General features: G+C 38.8%; 1 protein-coding gene across 1 annotated transcript in view; it reads right to left on the bottom strand.

Moving 5' to 3' along the window:
* The window catches only part of KAT6B (lysine acetyltransferase 6B), a 183,228-nt gene that overhangs the window by 43,103 nt on the left and 120,346 nt on the right, over window positions 1-19,779 (bottom strand). The window contains 9 exon segments of the mRNA XM_032608381.1: window positions 1,393-1,534; window positions 3,631-3,746; window positions 5,294-5,415; window positions 6,405-6,713; window positions 6,716-6,749; window positions 6,751-7,336; window positions 10,167-10,299; window positions 12,729-12,810; window positions 13,038-13,153. Of these exon segments, the coding sequence (XP_032464272.1) occupies window positions 1,393-1,534; window positions 3,631-3,746; window positions 5,294-5,415; window positions 6,405-6,713; window positions 6,716-6,749; window positions 6,751-7,336; window positions 10,167-10,299; window positions 12,729-12,810; window positions 13,038-13,153 (1,640 nt within the window).

The following is a 19,779-nucleotide window of genomic DNA, read 5'->3' as shown; positions in this document are numbered from 1 at the left end:
AAAGAGCCTGATATAACCAGGAAGAGGAGCTTTAAAAAATCATAAGATGGGCTTTCCTGGTGGCGCAGTGGTTGAGAGTCCACCTGCCGATGCAGGGGACACGGGTTCGTGCCCCGGTCCGGGAAGATCCCACATGCCGCGGAGCGGTTGGGCCCATGAGCCATGGCCACTGAGCCTGCGCGTCCAGAGCCTGTGCTCCGCAACGGGAGAGGCCACAACAGTGAGAGGCCCATGTACCGCAAAAAAAAAAAAAAAAAAAAAAAATCATAAGATACAGTTGGAGTTACATGCGTTCTCTGATGAGTCTTGGGAAAAAAGTAATGGGCGCAAGACTGTCTGAGAGAGGAAGCCTGGTCCATGAGAGAAACCTATGTATGACCCTCCCCTACGTTAAATTTAATGCAAGACATTACAGACAAGAATTAAAGAGAAATGTGGGGCAGAATAATAAATTTCCAATCTGAACAACTCAGAAAAAGAGAATCTTAAAGTAAAATTGTATTTCAGAGAAAGAAGATATCATATCTGCTGTGCAAGGAAGGCTTGCTCTGAGCATCCAGGAATGAAAGCAATGTACCAAGATGGGTAACAGAGAAGAAAATAAGTCAGGGCAATGGAAGTGCTCAACCAGAGTGAGAGAATTAAGAAGGCCTGTGACTAGGCAATAACAGGAAAAAAGGCATGGCCTCCTCAAGGTACAACTGACTCAGCTAAGCTGGATCCCTGAAACTGACAATAGAACATGATGAAACAATGAAATGATATAGCAGCAAAGACCTTCTGCTACTAAATCATTTCTGAAAACACAAAATGTCTTCAAGAACACACAATGACAGACACATGGCCACAAGGGGTTCGTGTGAAGAGCAGAGCTCTCCAGGGGTGGCCATCTACCCAGATGGGGGTCGGGGGAGTCCCAACATCTGCTGGGGTCTCACCAAAAGATTATCTACCCTGCCAAGAAATGGATGGAAACACAGGTGGTTGTGTATTGAGGAGATATGTACAGCTGCTCAATTCCCTGGAAGAGTGAGCACCTGCCAGACATTGGCTGGAGCTGCTGAACAAAGCTAATTTCTCCTGCCAAAGAAAGTAGAATTTACGAAGAGCTGAGGAGACCATAAATTCACTGGCGAATATATCTGGTGCAGACAGGGATTTGGGAGAAGACAAAAAAGTTAATGTGATGGAGTAGGAATTCATCATCAATCTCAACGGTTGCTTAATATGGTTAGAAAAACATTCCAAAACATGGAGATATTTGAAAAAGCAGTCTGAATTTCAGTGCCAAAACTGAATATACTTTGTACCTTCTACGAACAAATCAGTACATAGTCAACAATTAGAAACACTAGGTTTCAAATGCTGAGTTTTTTATTTATACATGCTTACCTCAAATACTGAAAGGTCTTTCCTTCGGTAAATTTCATTTGCTGGAGGATGAAACCATCCACATTTCCTTGAGTGTCTTAACAAAATATTTTTACTTTTCATATATTTAAGACAGAATTCACACAGGTAAAGCTTTGGTAATCTGTTGAAATTTTAAAATCAAAGAATATAATCAGATTGACTATACTCCTGGGGAAAAATATTAAATACTGTTCTATTTTCTCTAAGCCATAAAAAGGCTGTATAATAGTATTTGAAAGAAGTAGTTTCAACAAAAGAAAAAGGAAAAAGAAAGCCAGTAGTAGAGTGTACAAACCTTATAGTATTTTTCAATCTAATAATATTTGCTGCCTTTACTTTGTGAACAAATAATTTGTTTCCTTAGAAATGTCCTATAGACAGCAAGGTTTTCAGACTTGGAACTATGACTCTAAAAACAATGGCGTCCGGTCATCCATGCATATTTTTTAAATTTCAGACTTAATGTCATAATTTCAACAGTACGTGTAATCAGTGGTGTAACTATAACAATCTTTTACTCAGAGAGAAGTGAATTCATTATTTTTAAAATGATCTGTGTACTTATACGGCAGAGAAGTCCCAGAATTTAGTTGTTTCCATTTCTTATGGATGAGGTAACTTTAAAGTTATCATCAGTTGTACATGGTCTAAAGGAGTAAATATAGTCAAGTCAAAAGACCTTATTTGTTCCTACCAATTCCACCGACTCTTTGAATAAAATTAGACAAACAGCTTTCTCTCCTCTGCTGACTTTTTCTCCACCTTAAAAATTATACCATTTTTTACTTGTGCCCTATCATGCTTGAGTGGATATTGCTAATATTTACAAGAGAATGTTTAAAAGCACTTTCAACGTCTTTGGGGTATAAAAATGGGGAGAAGTGTTTTGGGAAGAATTAGATACAGACTCATCACAGTAATTTCAAATCTTGGATTCATATGCAAAATTATTCAAAGCTCTTAGAACACATGATTTACAATTACCCATACAAGTAAAAGCTCATAGGTGTTTTTCAAAAGTTTTTAAGGAACATACAGCTAAGTGATATGAGCTGGGAAGAGAAACCAAGACTCCTGACTCTTAGTTTGTCACTTAACTTCTAGAACACCCTCCCCGTTTTCTCTGATGATTGGGCAGACACCCAAGAGAAAGAGAAAAGGATGATATCTATTCTAGAAGAAAAGCAAATTTGTGATTACCAGAAACTTTGCAGGCTAAAGCATTTGAGAAGATACTAATAAACTGTGCCCTGACATACCTGAAGGAAGAAATCTGTTCACAAGATACCCATTTTTAGATACATTAGTTCAAGACAATTTCACAGCTAATCTTAGTTCAAGACAAAAGAAAATTCTAGTACCATTATTTTCTCTTCAGTTTTAACAAGTTAGTCACAAATGGCTCTAAAAGTCAAGATTTGGGGAAGGGTCTCTTAAGGCTACCCACGCCCACCTACTTTCTCCCATTTTTCCTTCTTTTGCTATAATTTCTCTAAAAAAACTTGACAATAAAATGCCAGAAATCAGAGATAAAAGTAACAGGCCTAATTAGGAAAACGAAAAAGGCAACTGAGAAGAAACCACCAAATGTTTTACAACGGCTAATTTTTTTTCTTGATTTGGTTTCTTACACAAACAATACTTCCCCAATTAACCAAAGAGAGAAAAAAACGATCTAAAAGTTAAAAGGCAAAATTTACAACACCTGTGTAACTAAGGAGTATAAGGCATTTACATACAACAATGAATACTATAAGAAGGTACTGGCAAAAGTAATAGTTTTGCAAGCACTTAGACGTGACTATCAGGACAGCCCTGGTGGCACACTGGTTAAGAATCCGCCTGCCAATGCAGGGGACGTGGGTTAGATCCCTGGTCTGGGAAGATCCCACATGCCTCAGGGTGACTAAGCCCGAGAGGCACAACTACTGAGCCTATGTGCCGCAACTATTGAAGTCCACGCGCCTAGAGGCCGTGCTCCGCAACAAGAGAAACCACCGCAATGAGGAGCCCATGTACCGCAACAAAAAGTAGCCCCCCGCTTGCTGCCACTACATAAAGCCCACACGCAGAAACGAAGAACCACTGCAGCCGAAAGAAAAAAAGAATTGACTATTAAAATTTATGTCCTAAGAATCACCTAATTCCAGCTTTAGAATGTTCCTTCCTCACATACGAGACATTAAGGTTGTATACCTGCCTGGCTTATTCCATTACCTTGCATATTCCTGTGGGTAAGGCGAGGAGTACCAGGTTTGGATTTCATATTTCCCAAATTCTATTACAGAAGGGTACCGGCCACAGTCTTCTACTCCACTTTCACACTCTATTTTCTGTCAGACAGAAAGAAAACAAAATATGAGGATTTCTTCACTTACATTTTGGTTCTTTCACCAGTGGATATGAAAATCTATCAAGACCAGAATCGTAATTGTGAATTTTCATGTTGTTGAAAAAAAACATTATAGGCCCTTGTGAAATAATAATCAACTTTGTATAAGATTCATATATAAATACCCTAAGAAACAGTATTACCAAGATAGGAAATGAATACCTGTTAATACATACAAATGTCTATTGAACTAAATTTAATGATCTGCCACAATGTATTAAAACTGAGGAAATTATAAGATGATGTGGCTGTTACACACTGTCACACGGTTACAGTCCCCTGTTCCCCCACCAAGTAATATTTAACCGGACTGTAGATAAATAATCAATTGCTAAGTTTGCAGTTTGATTCCCATCTCCTTTTACTCCCATGCAGGAGGTTAAGAACTCTGCTGGCCTGATTCACTGTGGCATTCCCTGGGTCTAGCCCAGTGCCTGACACAGACAAGAAATGTTCTTGAATGAAAATGCCAGTGTTGCCAGTTTGGAAAGAAAGGGCCTTGGATTTAGCAGTAACTTTCAGGTAATTGCCTGCTGTTCATCACGTCTATATACGAACGCCAGATACGGTCCCCCCAAATGGTCATATTTAAGGACTTCAAATCTCAGTGATGGCAGGGCGGGGTGGGGGGAATTTAACATTTTATCTTAGCCAAAGGAAACACTACAAAGAATGCAGAATGAGGAATGGAAATATCCAAGGGCCCCACAAGTAAAAATAAGCACAAGTATTTAGCCCAAGTGGCTGCTACAAAAAATAAAGCTTAAGAGCCTATAGATAGCCCCTACTCCCCCAAAAAGGAAGTGAGGTGGGGGTGGGAATCTATCCATGAATATGGTGCCCTGGAAACAGAATGTGGTCTACTGACAGAAGAATTCACAATCCATAATAAATTTGTCTTTCAGAAGTCCAACAGCCTTTCCTTTCAATGTTTTGCTGACAATAAGCTATGTAGAGTTAACATGTTAAGGGGAATCATTTAAAGAAATTACTAGACGATGAAAATAAAAGTGATTACAACTGATCATGCAACACAATATTGCCTTCGCCAATGCCCAACAGTTAAAATCAGGAGACATTTTTCATATGGCTGGCCACCTGTGCTGGAAGAAACATCGGTCAATTTAAAAGTGATGTTCTTCTTTTTGTGAATGATTTAAAAGGACTATTTTCTTAATTTGACCAAAAATAATCAGAAATCTATTCCTTCACCCCTAGAAGCGTTTTTCAAAATCTGCCTCAATAACTGCTCCTCTGGCCTATTCTGTGAGACTAGCTGAGCCATTACCAACTTTTAAGAGTGGAGACAACACTATATAAAGTGATAACTTTCGAATGTACAGTCAACAAAAATGATGGTAACAGTTAAAGAACCACAAAAGATTTTGAGGGGGATTCTTTATAAAATCAAGGCAGTTAATTTCATAGTACTCATATATAAAGGTCACGTATTTTCCTCATTACTAGAATGCAGTATCCTGGCCTTACCTCCCAAGACAGTTCCTGGGCCTGCTTAAAAACATCCAAATCCTCTTCAGTAACGGTATCCTTGTTTCCAATCACATTTATATCTGTACTTTCTTGTTTGATGCTTATTTTGATTTCTGTATCTGTCATTTAAAACCAGCAGAAAGTGTATTCACTGACTTGCATCATGAATAACCACCATATAATTACCAAAATGGCACCAAATTACCAAAGTGGGCAAATATGGATTTTTTTTAAGCTTTATTAGCTTTTACATCTAAACACTGCTCACAGATCCAGCAGTACCTTTTCCCTGCTGTACCCAAATTGTTATTTGAATCATCGCTGTTGTCATCTTTTTATAGCTTCAACAAATAAATGACGGAAAGAGCGAGCAATACAAAGCAAAATCATAGTTTTCAACCAAGATTAGAAGGCATATCAATGTCTAGGTATAGAATTCCCATGATCACGTTTGAGATAATAAAATCTACCACTTTGTCCAAATGACACATTTTTGGCTTTTGTTTCATAAAGGGTAGCAAATGTAACGGGCCAATTTGTTAAATGAATTCATGAAATCAGTTTTCTCCCTGAGGTGAGTACACACACAGACACACTCACATCCAAAAGCACACTTCACAGTCACAGATCAGGCTTTGTTGAGAAGGAAGCAGGATGAACTTTGCCATGAGAAAGCAATGGACAGAGGGAGACGAGGAGCTGATGTCCCTGCTGCCGGAAGCACGGACAGCACATGGCCACGCAGTGCTGTGGCTGAAGAGGTAGCACGGGGAGGAACATGGCAGAGGCGTTAACAGTGGCTACTCATGCGGGACTACAAAGCCATAAGCAATGCTACGGACGCATCTGGGGGGGTCCTAGTGTCACTACAAATGGAAATAAGTCATAAAAAGTGGGAGAGTATTAGTTGGAAAAACAACATTTTGGAAGTTTAGTCAGCATTAGAAAAAGGTCAAAGTTTCACTGCTTCTGTATGAAAGTGAAGTGAGAACAAGAGAAATAGCTAAGACCTATGTGACAAATAGGAATTGACTGATTCTTTTTTTGGGGGGGTTGGGGAGAAAGGGACGGGACGCAGGTTTGGTTGGAGCTTTGACCTTTTGCTTACCATCATCCTGATCAGGTTTAATCCTTCCGTCTGTCAAGCTCCCCTTCCCTGGTGAGGGGGTCCCCATCTGAGGGGTCACTTTATATTTTAACCTGCCTAGCATCCTGTGCTTTTTAAGGAAAGTTGTTCGCTTGAAGTGAGCAATTGCTTTAAAAATACGTCCTCTAGCCATCCCCCAGCTAGAGGAGGAGGGGTGAGAAATAAATCTACTTCTAATATCTCTTTTTCCAAAGAAATGGGCTTTTGATTTTGCCGTGGAAGGGAATTCGATTTTACGACGCATACGTTTAGGTGGTGCATAACTTGGGTGTCCCTTTTGGCGAGACTGTCCCTGAGTGGTATAGATATGAGAGAGCCCATCAAAGAGTGCCTTCAGCTGGCTGTTATTAGTGAGACTGCTAAAGGAGGGCACACTGGACTGGCTGGAAGAACTCTGGGGAGAGGTAGAAGAAACAGAAGTGCTGGACTTTTGTGAACTGGGGCTCTGACCAGAGATGGGGGTTGCGGGTGGGAGTGAAGAAGGTGGAGGTTTTAGCTTTTGTGTGGTACCTGGAGCCAACACATGAGAAGTGCATGACTGTTTCTGAGAGACCTTTTTCCTTGGACGATAGTGCTTTGAAAAGTCTATTATTTCACCTCGTGATCTGCGACCATCAGGTGATGGTGTAAAAAACTTAGTAAGGCCATCAATGAGCCCTTTGGTTTTCTTGTTAACTTTAAGTGTAGAGGCAGAAATGTAGGTGGAGGTGGTGGTGATTTTGGTGGTGGCACCAGGCCGAGGGGGGTCTGTAACAGCCAATCTGCTGCTTGAGTCCTTCCCAGATGCAGCATGACCAGATGAAGGTGTGGTACAGACTTTAGTCTTTTGACCCCTACCAGGTGACCCCCTTCCTGTGAATGCATTCATGGATCCTTCATCACTGGTTACAGACCTAGGCAAAAATTTAGAGAATAGTATCAGCATTTAATAATAGAATTATAAAGGTATCTAACACAAGTTTATAGCAACTAGATGCATTCAATGTGCTTAAACTTAAGAAACTGAATTGCAACCTTAAGCGCTGCTTGTGTGTGTGTGCCTCCACCTAGGTGTTTCTCTGTTGAAACAGGTTGTAGCCCCTACACTGGCATGTCATGACTCTCCCAGGGCCCATCCAACAGGTACTGGAAGAATCATGTGGAACCAAGGGCAATATGGATTAGAAAATTTTTGAAGAGACTAAAAGATCACCCAGTGCTTTTAAATAAAAATGTGACCCCTTGTGTCGTCACAAGTAATTATGATTTCCTGAAATGTCTTTTTTAAAGTATTAAAGGAAATAAGTCATAAGTATTATCTAGAAGCAAAAGAAGAAGCTTATCTAATCTCTAGTTAGAAGTAATTTTAACTCAAATGGAAAATTTATATAAATAGAATTTGGTTACATCTATAAATTAGTACATCTTTTTTTTTTTAAAGAAAACATTAAAAGATTTCCACTTAGCACTTTATGCTTAGGATGATAAGATAACCAATAATACTCTCTAAGTAGAGGAGACAATTAATTACAGCATAAAATACTGCTGAAAAAAGGACAACAATAGCAAAAAACTGAAGAAATGATTAAAGAAAAGCTACAGCGGGTCAGACATGACATGGAAAGTCTGGTGAAGAAGCAGCACATTTACCATGGTCATTATCAGACACTTGGCATCAGAATCTTTATACACTGGTTCTGACTGCTGTTTCAGTTCATTTGATGCTGGTTCTGCCCATACAGCTGTGTGGTCAATGGAGACCGGAGGTCACTCCCCTAGCACAGCTGCTTACAGGAATGGCAGCTGCCTGCCCTCACCTCAGGCTAGGGCTTGGAAAGCTACCCATTTTGCAGCAGAATTTTATTCAACAGAAACATTTGCATGTGAATTATGGCAGTGCTGGGGCCCAAGAATGGAGCTTAAAAATTATCAACTGAGCTGAAGGCTAGTAATGATGAAATGGAAGCCTGAAAATGATATGATCTTGAATTATAAAAATATCTTAAATAATTACAAATAGAAGAGCATAGCTTAGTGGTCATCATATACATAGAGATTTAATGAATAATTCTGGCAGTCAGCTAAAGGGGAGGCTGGTGCAGATCAACAGAGTGAGCTACTAGGCTCATCCGAAGCAGCTCAACCACCAGGAGCTTCACCCAATGCCACCGAGTCAGCCAAATCAGGTTAGAGCTAGAGATCTCTAGTGTCACAGTGAGAGTTACCAATAAACTACTCAACCAGGCTAAAATGTTTCACATCAGAATGCTACATTTGGACTGTATCTGGAATCAATTGCCCAGAAAGGATAATACGCTTATAAAGCATGTAAAAAGGAAAACTCCCTAGACTGTCTTAAAAATTCCTAAGCTCAAAGGACAATTTTGGACAAACAAAAAGTTAGGATTGGTGCCAGATGCAATTTTCAGCTGTGTCCTTTGTTTAGAAAGTTATATCCTAATTTGGTTTTCTTAATTGGGCCCTGAGGATACAGTCCCATTTCGGGAAAAATGCTTACACTGGACGAATGCAAAAACATATAATTTCTACTTCAAGAGATGCTAATATGAAAGATTTTATTCATCAATAGGTTTCATGTTTGCCTCTAGAAATTAACACAAATTCCATATTAAGATGTCCACCAGTTAGAAGGTTTTCATAACGTTTCATAGAACACTTTAGAAAGGAGCATGCATTTTTCTATTTCTCCTTTGGGAGATAAAGGTGCGGGAGAATACTGTTTTTCTGAGAGCAGGTAATAAAGTGAATTGCTTCAGATAAAATTAGGGGGGGAAGAGTAAGTAAGTGAATTAGACACCTGGTGTTTCTTCACTGTGTGTGCAGAGCTCTATTCATTTCTACATCACAGTGACCCTTTCACTAAGCCTAAAGAGAAGGGCAACGGTCTTATTGATAGAGCTGCTTCAGATATGCAAGTCTACTGATTTCATTTCTAAACATCTTAGCTAATGCTGATTGTCAGTCAGTTCTATACTCTATATAGGTTAAAAAAAAATACATCCATTTCTCCTCTTATCTTTTCTCTACTTCTCCAAGTAACTCCTGCTAAATGTTCTACTTGGCTTTAAAGGCATCTATGTGGCAACAGGCTAGAGGAAATGGGGCTATCATAGTAGAACTGCAGGCTACTGCAAATATATTATTTTGTCCTTATGTTTGCACACATGTGCACATACCAAATGGTCTTGTCTAACTCTCTGGAGGCAAATTAGGACAGTAATTTGCAGGTTTCTTAGAAGCTCCTATTTCAGAAAAGGGATCTTAAAAAGTTGTAATACTAAATTAGCCCAGAAAAGAGAAGTATTTTTCTAAAACGTTATCTGGGGTAACAAAAGAGAGTCACTAGAGATGTGAACACATCCCTCTCTTGTTTTAAAAACCCCCAGAAAAAATATTCATATAAGTAAGCTCTTCTAATGTTCAGCCAATAATAAAGTAGACAGAATAACTGTTTCCAATTCTTACATTCTGCTTCTATCCTGCTGCTTGAAAAATGTCACTTAGCATCACAGATACTGCCAACAGAAGACCCCGAAATGCCAACTGTAATTTAAAATGTTATTTTCAAAAAAATTTCCACAGCTTATGCAAAAGGAGAAATATTCCTCATCCCTTGAGTTTGTAAAAATGATACTAAAAAGATAATGGAATCTAAGGGGGTTACAGTCAACTATATCTTAAAGCACAACATTAAAGATTTCTTTTGATAAGATCTCAACCTACAACAATCGTTGCTTTAATTTATTTTTCGGTCGTCCAATGGGTTTTGCATATCGTCGTTTTATTTGTGCAGCTTTCTCATGAAGTAGTTTTCTTCCCTTTTTCTTTGGTCTGCAGACTTGGCAAATCCACATCCCTGAATTAATATATATATGAGAAAAATATTTTAATGTTTGATTTTAGGAGAGAGATTAAATATAAACTGCAGCTGTAATAAGCTGCCCAAGGATGCCTGTATGCAGAAATTGACCCTAAAAGATGGATCACTCCCTTCTGTCATTCTCCTCAGGAAGCTGTCATTAAAGGTCAATTTCCCCAGGGTCAAGGTGCTGAGAGCAGAGGGCTGACCCATCTCAGAACTCTTCCGATAAGGCTTTTCCCAACATGTCACCAAGCTTCCCTAGACCATGTAAACACACATGAAAACCCAATCTTGTCATATTATATATCTTTTGATTGGAGGGAGACATTTTCAAGTCAATTTTTTTTGAAATTTCTGGGGAAAAAGTATTTGTCTCTTTTTGAAAATTTTCTAACTAAATTATAAGATATAGTTTTTAAAATTAAAACTTAAAATGTTTAAGTACTATGGAGCTACAATAATTAAACCTATGCACCTGGCATATGGAAGCAGGTCAATGGATAAGAACTGAAAGGCCAGAACAACTGAAAAGTTTAGCATATCATGAAGGCTGTATTTCAAATCAGTGGGGAAAGGATGAAACGATTCAGTAAAGGGTGATAGAACATACAGCTGTCTATCTGGAAGGAAAATAATTATTTCCTATCTTTTATAAATACAAATTCTAGGCAGATGAATATTATATGGCAAAATTAAATGTTACAAGCACCAGGAAAACTATGTGGATATTAATATAATCTAAGCATGACTGACATGTAAGACTGAAGCCATAAAGAAAGAGATTCATGGATTTGACTACATAAAAATATAAAGAGCTTCTGCAAATCAGTAAGAAAAAAGTGAAAACCCCAATGAAAAATGATTAATGAATAAAAACAGGTAGTTTACAAGATGATATACAAACAGCCAATAATCAAACACAAAAAAAGTTCAATTTCATTATTTAAAGAAAAAAATCATCAGACATCTTTTTTCTGTTACCTAATTGGTAAAAAATTTTAATAATAACACTGTATTACATTGAATCTAAGATACCACTGACTATAAGATGCACCTGATTTCAAAGATGTTAAAATGTTTTTTTAAAAAGTGTGTCTTAGATTCAACGAAATATAGTAATAGTGAGTGCTGGTCATTTATACAGGGAAACAGGTATTCTCATACACTGGTGGTTGGTCTGAAAACTGATACAACCTTTCATGTACACAGTCTTTGATCCAGCAATTCCTCCCGGAGGAATTTACCTTAAGGCAATAATTGTGGATGGAAAAAATTGGAAACATTTGTAATATCCACAATAGGGGATTGGTTAAATAAGTTATTCTTTTCTTTACATGGGGTTGCAAAATCAATTATGTTCAGGAACCACCCAGGTATAATATATGTGACTGAAGCAAGCTGGAATGTAAGGCAACAGGTTGCAGTGAGACTGAGGCAGAATGGGGCACTGACAATTCAAATGCAAAATTTAAAAAATATTGCACCAGCTCTTCTGTAACGCAGTTAAGAGAAGTCTTTAAAAAATATATAGAGAGATACAGATAGATGGATGATAGATAGATAACCAACAAAACATTTCTGTGGCCCACGGTCACCAGGTTTGTAACCCCTGCTCTATGTACTATGGAGTTCTACACACTTATTAAAAAGTATGTTTAGAACATTTAATGATGTGGGAATGTGAGAAGCTATTGTTAAGAGGGAAAAACCATAAACATGTACAGACTGTTCCATTTCTTTTTAAAGGGGTGGGTGGGGGCAGGGAAGGAATTTCTAACTGATTGTTCTTATTCCTTTTTGTCAATCTATATTTCTTACATCTTTCACAATGAAAATGTATAAATTTTGTAATAAGAACGCAAAGTTATTTTTAATGTTTAATATATTATCATATGAGAAAAAGAAGGCTGAGCTTGGCTGACTACCCGATAAACAGAAAAGAAAATCCATATTCTATATGGATATATCCATGTAAGATAGTTCAGATCCTCATGTTCAAAATTATCAACTAATGGTCAAGAAAATGGTGATGGCTCCTGTCATAGGACTTTTCTGGAGTCATCATTATCACCATCATTGAAAATAGGTAATTTCTTACCTCTGAACACTGTACTGAATAACATGGAGAGTACTCTAAACTTTTGACCTACCTAATCTAAACTTATTCTAATAGGGGAGTGGTTTCAGGAGAGGAATGGTCTTTTTAGTCCTGTGGATGAATTAGAGTATTTATCATATACATTACCCCCAAACTCAATGCTTTTACACTGCTCACAACCTGTACCAAACCCACAAGTATAGGGAAGGTAGGAGGGATGAAAAAAATGCTTAAGGAACCTGTATACTTCTGAGCTGTCAGACATTAGGACAAGGCTAATGTGTACATAATAAAACACATTTTTAAATATGGTTTAAAAGTTCACCTTTTGGCATTCTGGAGAGTGGGGGATCACAGCACTCCATATGGAATCCTCTATCGCAGGAGTCACAGAAAAGCATATTATCCTGCAATATAAAATATTAGAGACTAACTGAGACTGAAACCAACTGTAAAAGGCCACAAATTCTTATGTTATCCAATTAACAAAAATAAAATATAAGGAAGGAGCACCACGATCCCTGTTGAAATGTATTTAAACATTTAAAAATAGCAACAATCTATAAAAATGAAAAACCTTAACACTGAAAACTAACAATTTACCTGGAGACAGACTACTGAGAGCCATACTTACTGCATTTTTGCCTTGGATTCTACATGCACTGCATGTCTTGCATTCGATGCACTGCCATCTTAAGGCCTTTACGTTTGTTGTTAATTCAGGACAAAATTTCAAACAGGATGGGTGTCCTATAAGAATAAAAAGCAAATTGCTTTATGGGACTGGTGCCTTCAATTTTTTAAACTCCCGTTCCCTAATATTTAATAGATGGTGATGATGCCAGCCAAAGAACCTTAGGAACTTGAAAGTACAAAAAGATCAAAGAGGGAATTCCCTGGCAGTCTAACGGTTAGAACTCCGAGCTTCCACTGCAGGGGGCATGGGTTCGATCCCTGGTTGGGGAACTAAGATCCCCCGCAAGCTGCATAGTGAGGCCAGAAAACAAACAAAAAACCATATCAAAAAAATATATATATATCAAAGAATCCAAATTACACTTTCCTTTCTGTCTTCCCCTCCCCACCCCCATATGTGAGAGAGTGACTGTACAAATGTTTTCCCTAAGAGAAATTTGGAAAATTTATGCCAATTCTAATCACAAGTCTTGGAGAACTTGAAGATAACGTATGCTCAAGATCATGTTCTCATGCCTGTGCCTTCTGTTAAATCTCTTGACCTCGCCCTCTTCATTGATCACCATCTACTCCGAAGTTTTCTGGCTTGCCAGCCTGCGAGGAGAGTGCCGAAGTGCAAACAATTCCTGCTCTCAGTATAATGAAATCTTAAAACAACAGTTAACTAACTAAAAATCTGCGGCTGCTTAACATAATACAACAAACAAATGGAAAAAAGAAAAAAAAATCCAATAGCATACAAAGAATGTCCCATTGCTGGGATACACAAAGAAGAAACTATTGCCATCTTGCCCCTGGGACGCTGAACTTAAAATCTGTAAGTAGGAGTAGAAACAGTGAATTTGGAAGTTGCAAGATCCAGGCTAAATGGAATATGCCAAGAAACATACCCTTAGCAAGCGTTCCCCCATTTTTCTGAGTGTTCAGCTTTTCTGCACTGTTTTGGACACACTTTTCATCTAGCAGCTCTCACCTCACAGAGGAAAACTGGAGACCCCGAGGGGCAACACCATTCAAGGAAGCCGGCCAGGCTACACTGAATAATAGATTGCTCCAAAAGGTTTGGGGAGTGTGAGCCTAGACTCTTCGGAAGGCAGTTCAGTTTAAAATTTGATGGTCTTTTATCACATAAACCCAAGATCTCCAAATTTGATTTTACTTTTCTAAATCTGGTCTTAAAACAGTAAGAACGTTAGTAAATCCCATGTGAAAGAACTTATTACCAAGCTGCAAAAGAAACCTGAGGGGTAATAAAAAAAAAAAAAAAAAAAAAAAGCAGATCCTGAAATTTCAAAACTGTTTTATAATTTCCTGACTTTGGCAGGCTCATTGTTTAAATATGTAGTTTGGCTTGCTGCCAAAAAGGTCCTCCTCCCTAAAGCTTAACAGGTGCTTCATGAAATTCCACCCACCAGGAGACTTGGCTTTTTGAAGTAAAAACATTCAAAATCAATCATCAATACTGTTAATAAAAGCACACTATTCCTGAGTTAAAAAAAAAATCTAAACATCTGTATTTAAGATGTTGAGCAAATAAAATGTTGTCATAGGATTATGACCTCAGGCAGGAGAGACACCCAGGCAGATGCATTTAACCTATGACACTATTCTTTTACAAGGGCTTCTCTCATTCAAATGAATGTGGGGGGGAAGAGTTTAAATATATAAAAATGGTTATCAATCACCTCTGTCTGCTCAGGAACAGCAAAGACAGCTTGCTTTTCGACTTTAAGAAGTACACTCTGAAGGGGGAGGGGAAGTTCTACTTTGATCAGGTTTTTCCCCCCCCTTAGGTAGTAAGGGGGGTAAAAACTCAAGTTTTAAAGAACAGCAATTTAAATTCCACCCTTAAAATGGGTCCCCCATCAGCTTAAAAGTATACCATTTACTTCTCTTTTTTTCTCCCTTTTTATTACTTCCTGTAAGTCATACATCACTAGCACATATGACCTCAATTTCATGCACTAAATTTTTCTCTACATCAAAATCTGCTTTTGTACTTTATAGCTCAATATCCAGCAACTAAGGTAATTCACATCATATTATATAGCTTAGTATTTATTCTCGCAGATATCCTATGAAAAATACTTTTTAATAATTAATTGTACATTTTGAAAGTTAATGGATTTCAGCCACTTTTAATCAAGAGCAAGGAATATGTTTCCTCTTATTGCTTTCTCTCAAAGTAATATTATATCTCAACTACTACCACTTAAGCTACCCTATCAAATTCTAAAATCTTCAGCCTATCTTTTCTTTAGGCAGCAATCTTACCTTTATTTAGCTCAAGAGAATTGGCCATAGATCCCTTCCAGCTCTAAATTTCTATGATTCTGTAAAGGATGCTGAGAGATGAAGAAACATTTCCTCTTTACTTTCTCACGGCCAACTTTAAAATAACACAAAAGACTGTAACTGAATCTTGACATACTACTACACAATCTATAATAATTAGATAAAGGACAACAATACTATTGATAATGCAAGTCCTTACCTCCCATTTAGCCATTCCATAAATTCAACAGTTCCCCCTAAAATTTGGGTTCTCTCTGATGACACAATTCAGGGCGGTTTACCCTTCTGGAGTTTGTTTTATTTTTGTGGTTTGCAATTTATCTGATTTGAGAACATAATATATATATATTCATTCACTCATTCATTCCTATTACCAGCACATACTACACTGGTAGCTTATAACAGTTTCATCTAGCAAAACCAGAGGAGTAGTGTTTAAAATTAAACAAGTACCAGTGAGACCACAAACCAGTAGAAATGATTTTTGGAGTAAGTACTATGGGAGAAAAAAAAACATGGGCTCTGTAGTAGACAGAATAATGCCCCCCAAAGATATCTAGACTGTAATCCCTATAACTTGCCAATATAGTACCTGACATGGCAAAAGGGGCTTTGCAGACGTGACTAAGGGTACAGGCCTTGAGATGGGGAGACTATCCTGAATTATCTGGGTAGGCCCAATCTAATCACGAGTACTTAAAAGCAGAGAATCTTCCAGCTGGGTTAGTAAGATGAGATGAAACGAGGAGGAGGAGAGGTTCAAATTAGCAGAAGGACTCCACCCAGTGTGGGGGAAGCCACACACAAGCCAAGGAATATGGGTGTCCATTAGAAGCAGGGAATGCCGTTCACCTGACAGCAAGAAAATGGGGATCTCGGTTCTGCATACACAAGGAACTGAATTCTGTCAACAATTTTGTGGCAACGTGTTATAGCAGCAACGGAAAACTATGAAAGATTCAACATACTCGGTCCCTCGGATTGGCTATCTGACCAACCATCTGTCCATCTGAGACACAGTGAGGAAAAAGACATTTCAGATCACACAGTCCACCAGGAAAGACAACCATTAGACAAGAATTAGGATGGGGTGGCTTGGAGATATGGGTAAATCTAGCAGGAGGTTAGAGGGAGGCCTTCCTAAAGAAGAGACCCAAAGGATGAGTGGGAACAGATGGGACCAGAGGGGGGAGCAGGGTGGGAGAAGACGGCATGTGCAGAGGGAGAGGAGAACACGGTGACATTCAAGAAGAGGAAAGAGGTTTGCTATAACTAGTGTGAAGGGGATGGTGATGTGCAAAGGGGTCAACAGGAGCCCAATCCAGAAGAGTGTTTTGGGCTTGGATTTTTCCTAAGGTTAACTGGTGGACACTAAAAAATTCTGTAATTAGATTTACAATTTTAAAAAGTAACTTAGGCTTAAGTATGGAAAATGGATAAGGGGAAAGAGGGTAAATATTAAAGTTAGGTTATTACAATAGCAGCTCTGAGCAGGTCTGGTGCGGGTTATGGATATACTGAGGATGTAGGATACATATAAGGACGTAAAACCAATGCATTTTTGGTGATTTCTTGCTATGAGAGAATAGGACAGAGGAGGGCTTGTAGAACTGAATGAGTAGCTGGTGGGATGTCATTTGCTGAAATGGGAAATCCCTGAGGAGAAGCAGGATGTTGTCTGTTTGCTAAGATTTCTGTCGTTTTTATTGTGGTGGTTGTTTTTCTGGGGGGAAGGAGCAGTGTAAGGTTCATCAGCTGCTTTGGATATTATCTCTGAGGAGCCTGCAGGGTGTCAAGTGGAGAAGTTCTGGAGGCATTTATATCTAACGGTCTGGAACTCAAGAGAAGCTATGAAGCACAGTGCGGAAACACAGGGCCAAGGACAGAATGCTGAAGAAACTATGAGGGGATGAAGAGAGGCCAAGGAGCTCACAAAAGATCTGAAAGAAATGGTAGAGAGAAAACACAGAGAATATGAAATCACGGAAGCCAAAGGATGAGAACATTTCAAGGAAAAATATTCTCAACAAGTCAAGTATGGCTGAGAGGAATATTTGGTGTGGACTGAAAGATGTCCATTAGATTGTGACCAAAACTTAGAAGGCACCTTTAGATTTTGCTACATGGAGGTCACTGTTAATCATACCAGCATAAGTTTAGTGAAGTAACAGGCCGGAACAAGGCTTCTGCTTCCTTTTACTCTGCTTGGATGGTCAATCCAGCTTTGGGCTTGTGGAGAGTGGGGCTCACCAACCCTTCCTCCTCCATCCCTGTCTATTCCTCTTTGGAGTCCATCTTGAGGTTTCTTTCTAGTCAAGGGTCTCCTTCCAAACCTAATTATTTCTGTATCTACTCAGTCTGAAACTGGATGACTAACCAACAAATCCCTGGGGCATTTTCTCACAGTAACCTTAAGAAACTAGTGATTTAAAAAATAAACACACACACACACACACACACACACACACACACACACACACTATACACACACTGGTATACTCGTATATTACACCACCAACAAGCTCACTCTGGGAACAGAAGGCAGGCAAGTTTTGTTTAGGGTTAACATACAAATAAAGACCAGCCCAGGAGAGACTTCAGGTCTCCTGAGGGTGGGCTGACATTGGACCCTGTGGCTCTGGCTCCCTTTACTGTACAAAGGTGATAATCCATCTCTCCCAGCTGCATCACAGCAGCCTTGCTGTCTCCAGTGTCAATGAGCTTCCACTTAGAATGATGCTATAATTTTGAACTGTGCACTTACCTTAGATTTGCTAATTTGAAAACACACATGCACACAACTCATCTGTAAGTAAGATTTAACCACCCAGCAATCTGAGCAGCAGACACAAAATTTCATTTGGTATAATATCTAATACTTATGTGAAGCTAATTAAAGATAATTTGGTCTTAATGAGGCAAAAAGAATATAACAGTGTTAATTTCAAAGTAGGCTGATCCATGAAAGTCAAGTAAAATCACTTCCTAGTCCCAACATTTCCATAGACCTGAAGACTACGTAATGAGTCCCACATTCATTTTAGTGCTTCGAATAATCTTTCATCTTTAGGTAATGTTTTATAGTTACTGATAATCTTCATAGCATTATCTCACTGGATCCTCACAACAGCCCTGTGGATGTGGGGTGCAGACGTCACCCTCTGAATTTCACAGATGTCTAAAGCTACAGTTCTACAGCCAGCAAGCAAAGAGGACTGGAACACCACATTTGGGTCTCCTATGTACCTCACTTCACATTTTAACTACCTGCAAACTTGAATTATTTTTTTCAAAAGAACTTCCAGCAGGAAAAACATAGTTAAAGAATATACTGCCCATTTGCAGCAATGAGCCATCTTTAAAAACACAGAAATTTCTAATTGGCTTTACTTTATGATGTAAGCAGAAGGAAACACTTATTACTCAGATCTATGAAATCTAAGCAGAGTCTAAATGTGATATCATACAAATGGTACTTCAGATAGAGGTGACTAAAAACCTACAGGAACATATGGGAAACACACTTAAGAGCGATTCTCCTTATGGGCTGCCATCAATATTTCCTTTTTTGGGTTTTATACTGCTATGGGTATTTTTTTCACAGAAACATCTTACATTAGGGATTCCTTTGATCATTACAAACAGTCTCAATGCAATCCCAGAACCAGTGGACTCTCTTGAATGTCAGACAGTGGCCACTTCCATGAGGCCAACCAGGGCTACCAGCCACTCTGTAATTCCCACTTCCGAAACTGAACTGGACCATGACGATGGGGATCTCACCATTACTGGAGGACACCATTGAGCCAGCGGTGTCCAGCCTATTTTATTCTTTTTCCCTTATAATCACCAACGTGTCACAACAGAGCATTATAACTACAAAATCCCTCCAAGCTCTCTAAGAAGAACCATATTTTATTTTGATCCTTCTATTTCAAGACTAGCAAATTGCAAAGTCCACTCATCTACCAGATGAAGTAAGTGTCTACAGTGCATCTCCCTGAGTTTGGAAAAAAATTTTTTTAGGGGGGAGAGACTAAACTAGCTAAATCCAGACTGGCACAGTACACTCAAGGGAAGATGAAGTGAACCTTAACACTAGAGCCAGATCACACTGTGGAGTCCAGAGAAGTACTCGGAGCCGTCCTCTACCCTAAACAAAGGGACATGATGACCCCAGGGCTTGAATTTCTGCCATGACCCATATCTCAACTCCAAAGCCTCTAGCTCATTCTACCTGAAGGGAGGAGGCTCACAAAATAACTCTGGATAGAAGCCTTCAAGATAGCATCCGAAATCCATTCTTCTCCATTTAACACATTCTTGGCCGGAGACATATTACGGCCACAGGCGTTAGTTTCTGCAAAAATCCCCCAGTCAATAAT

The sequence above is a fragment of the Phocoena sinus genome, chromosome 16 (genome assembly GCF_008692025.1).
Source record: "Phocoena sinus isolate mPhoSin1 chromosome 16, mPhoSin1.pri, whole genome shotgun sequence".
Classification (NCBI taxonomy): domain Eukaryota; kingdom Metazoa; phylum Chordata; class Mammalia; order Artiodactyla; family Phocoenidae; genus Phocoena; species Phocoena sinus.
This window is presented reverse-complemented; position numbering and strand designations above follow the sequence as displayed.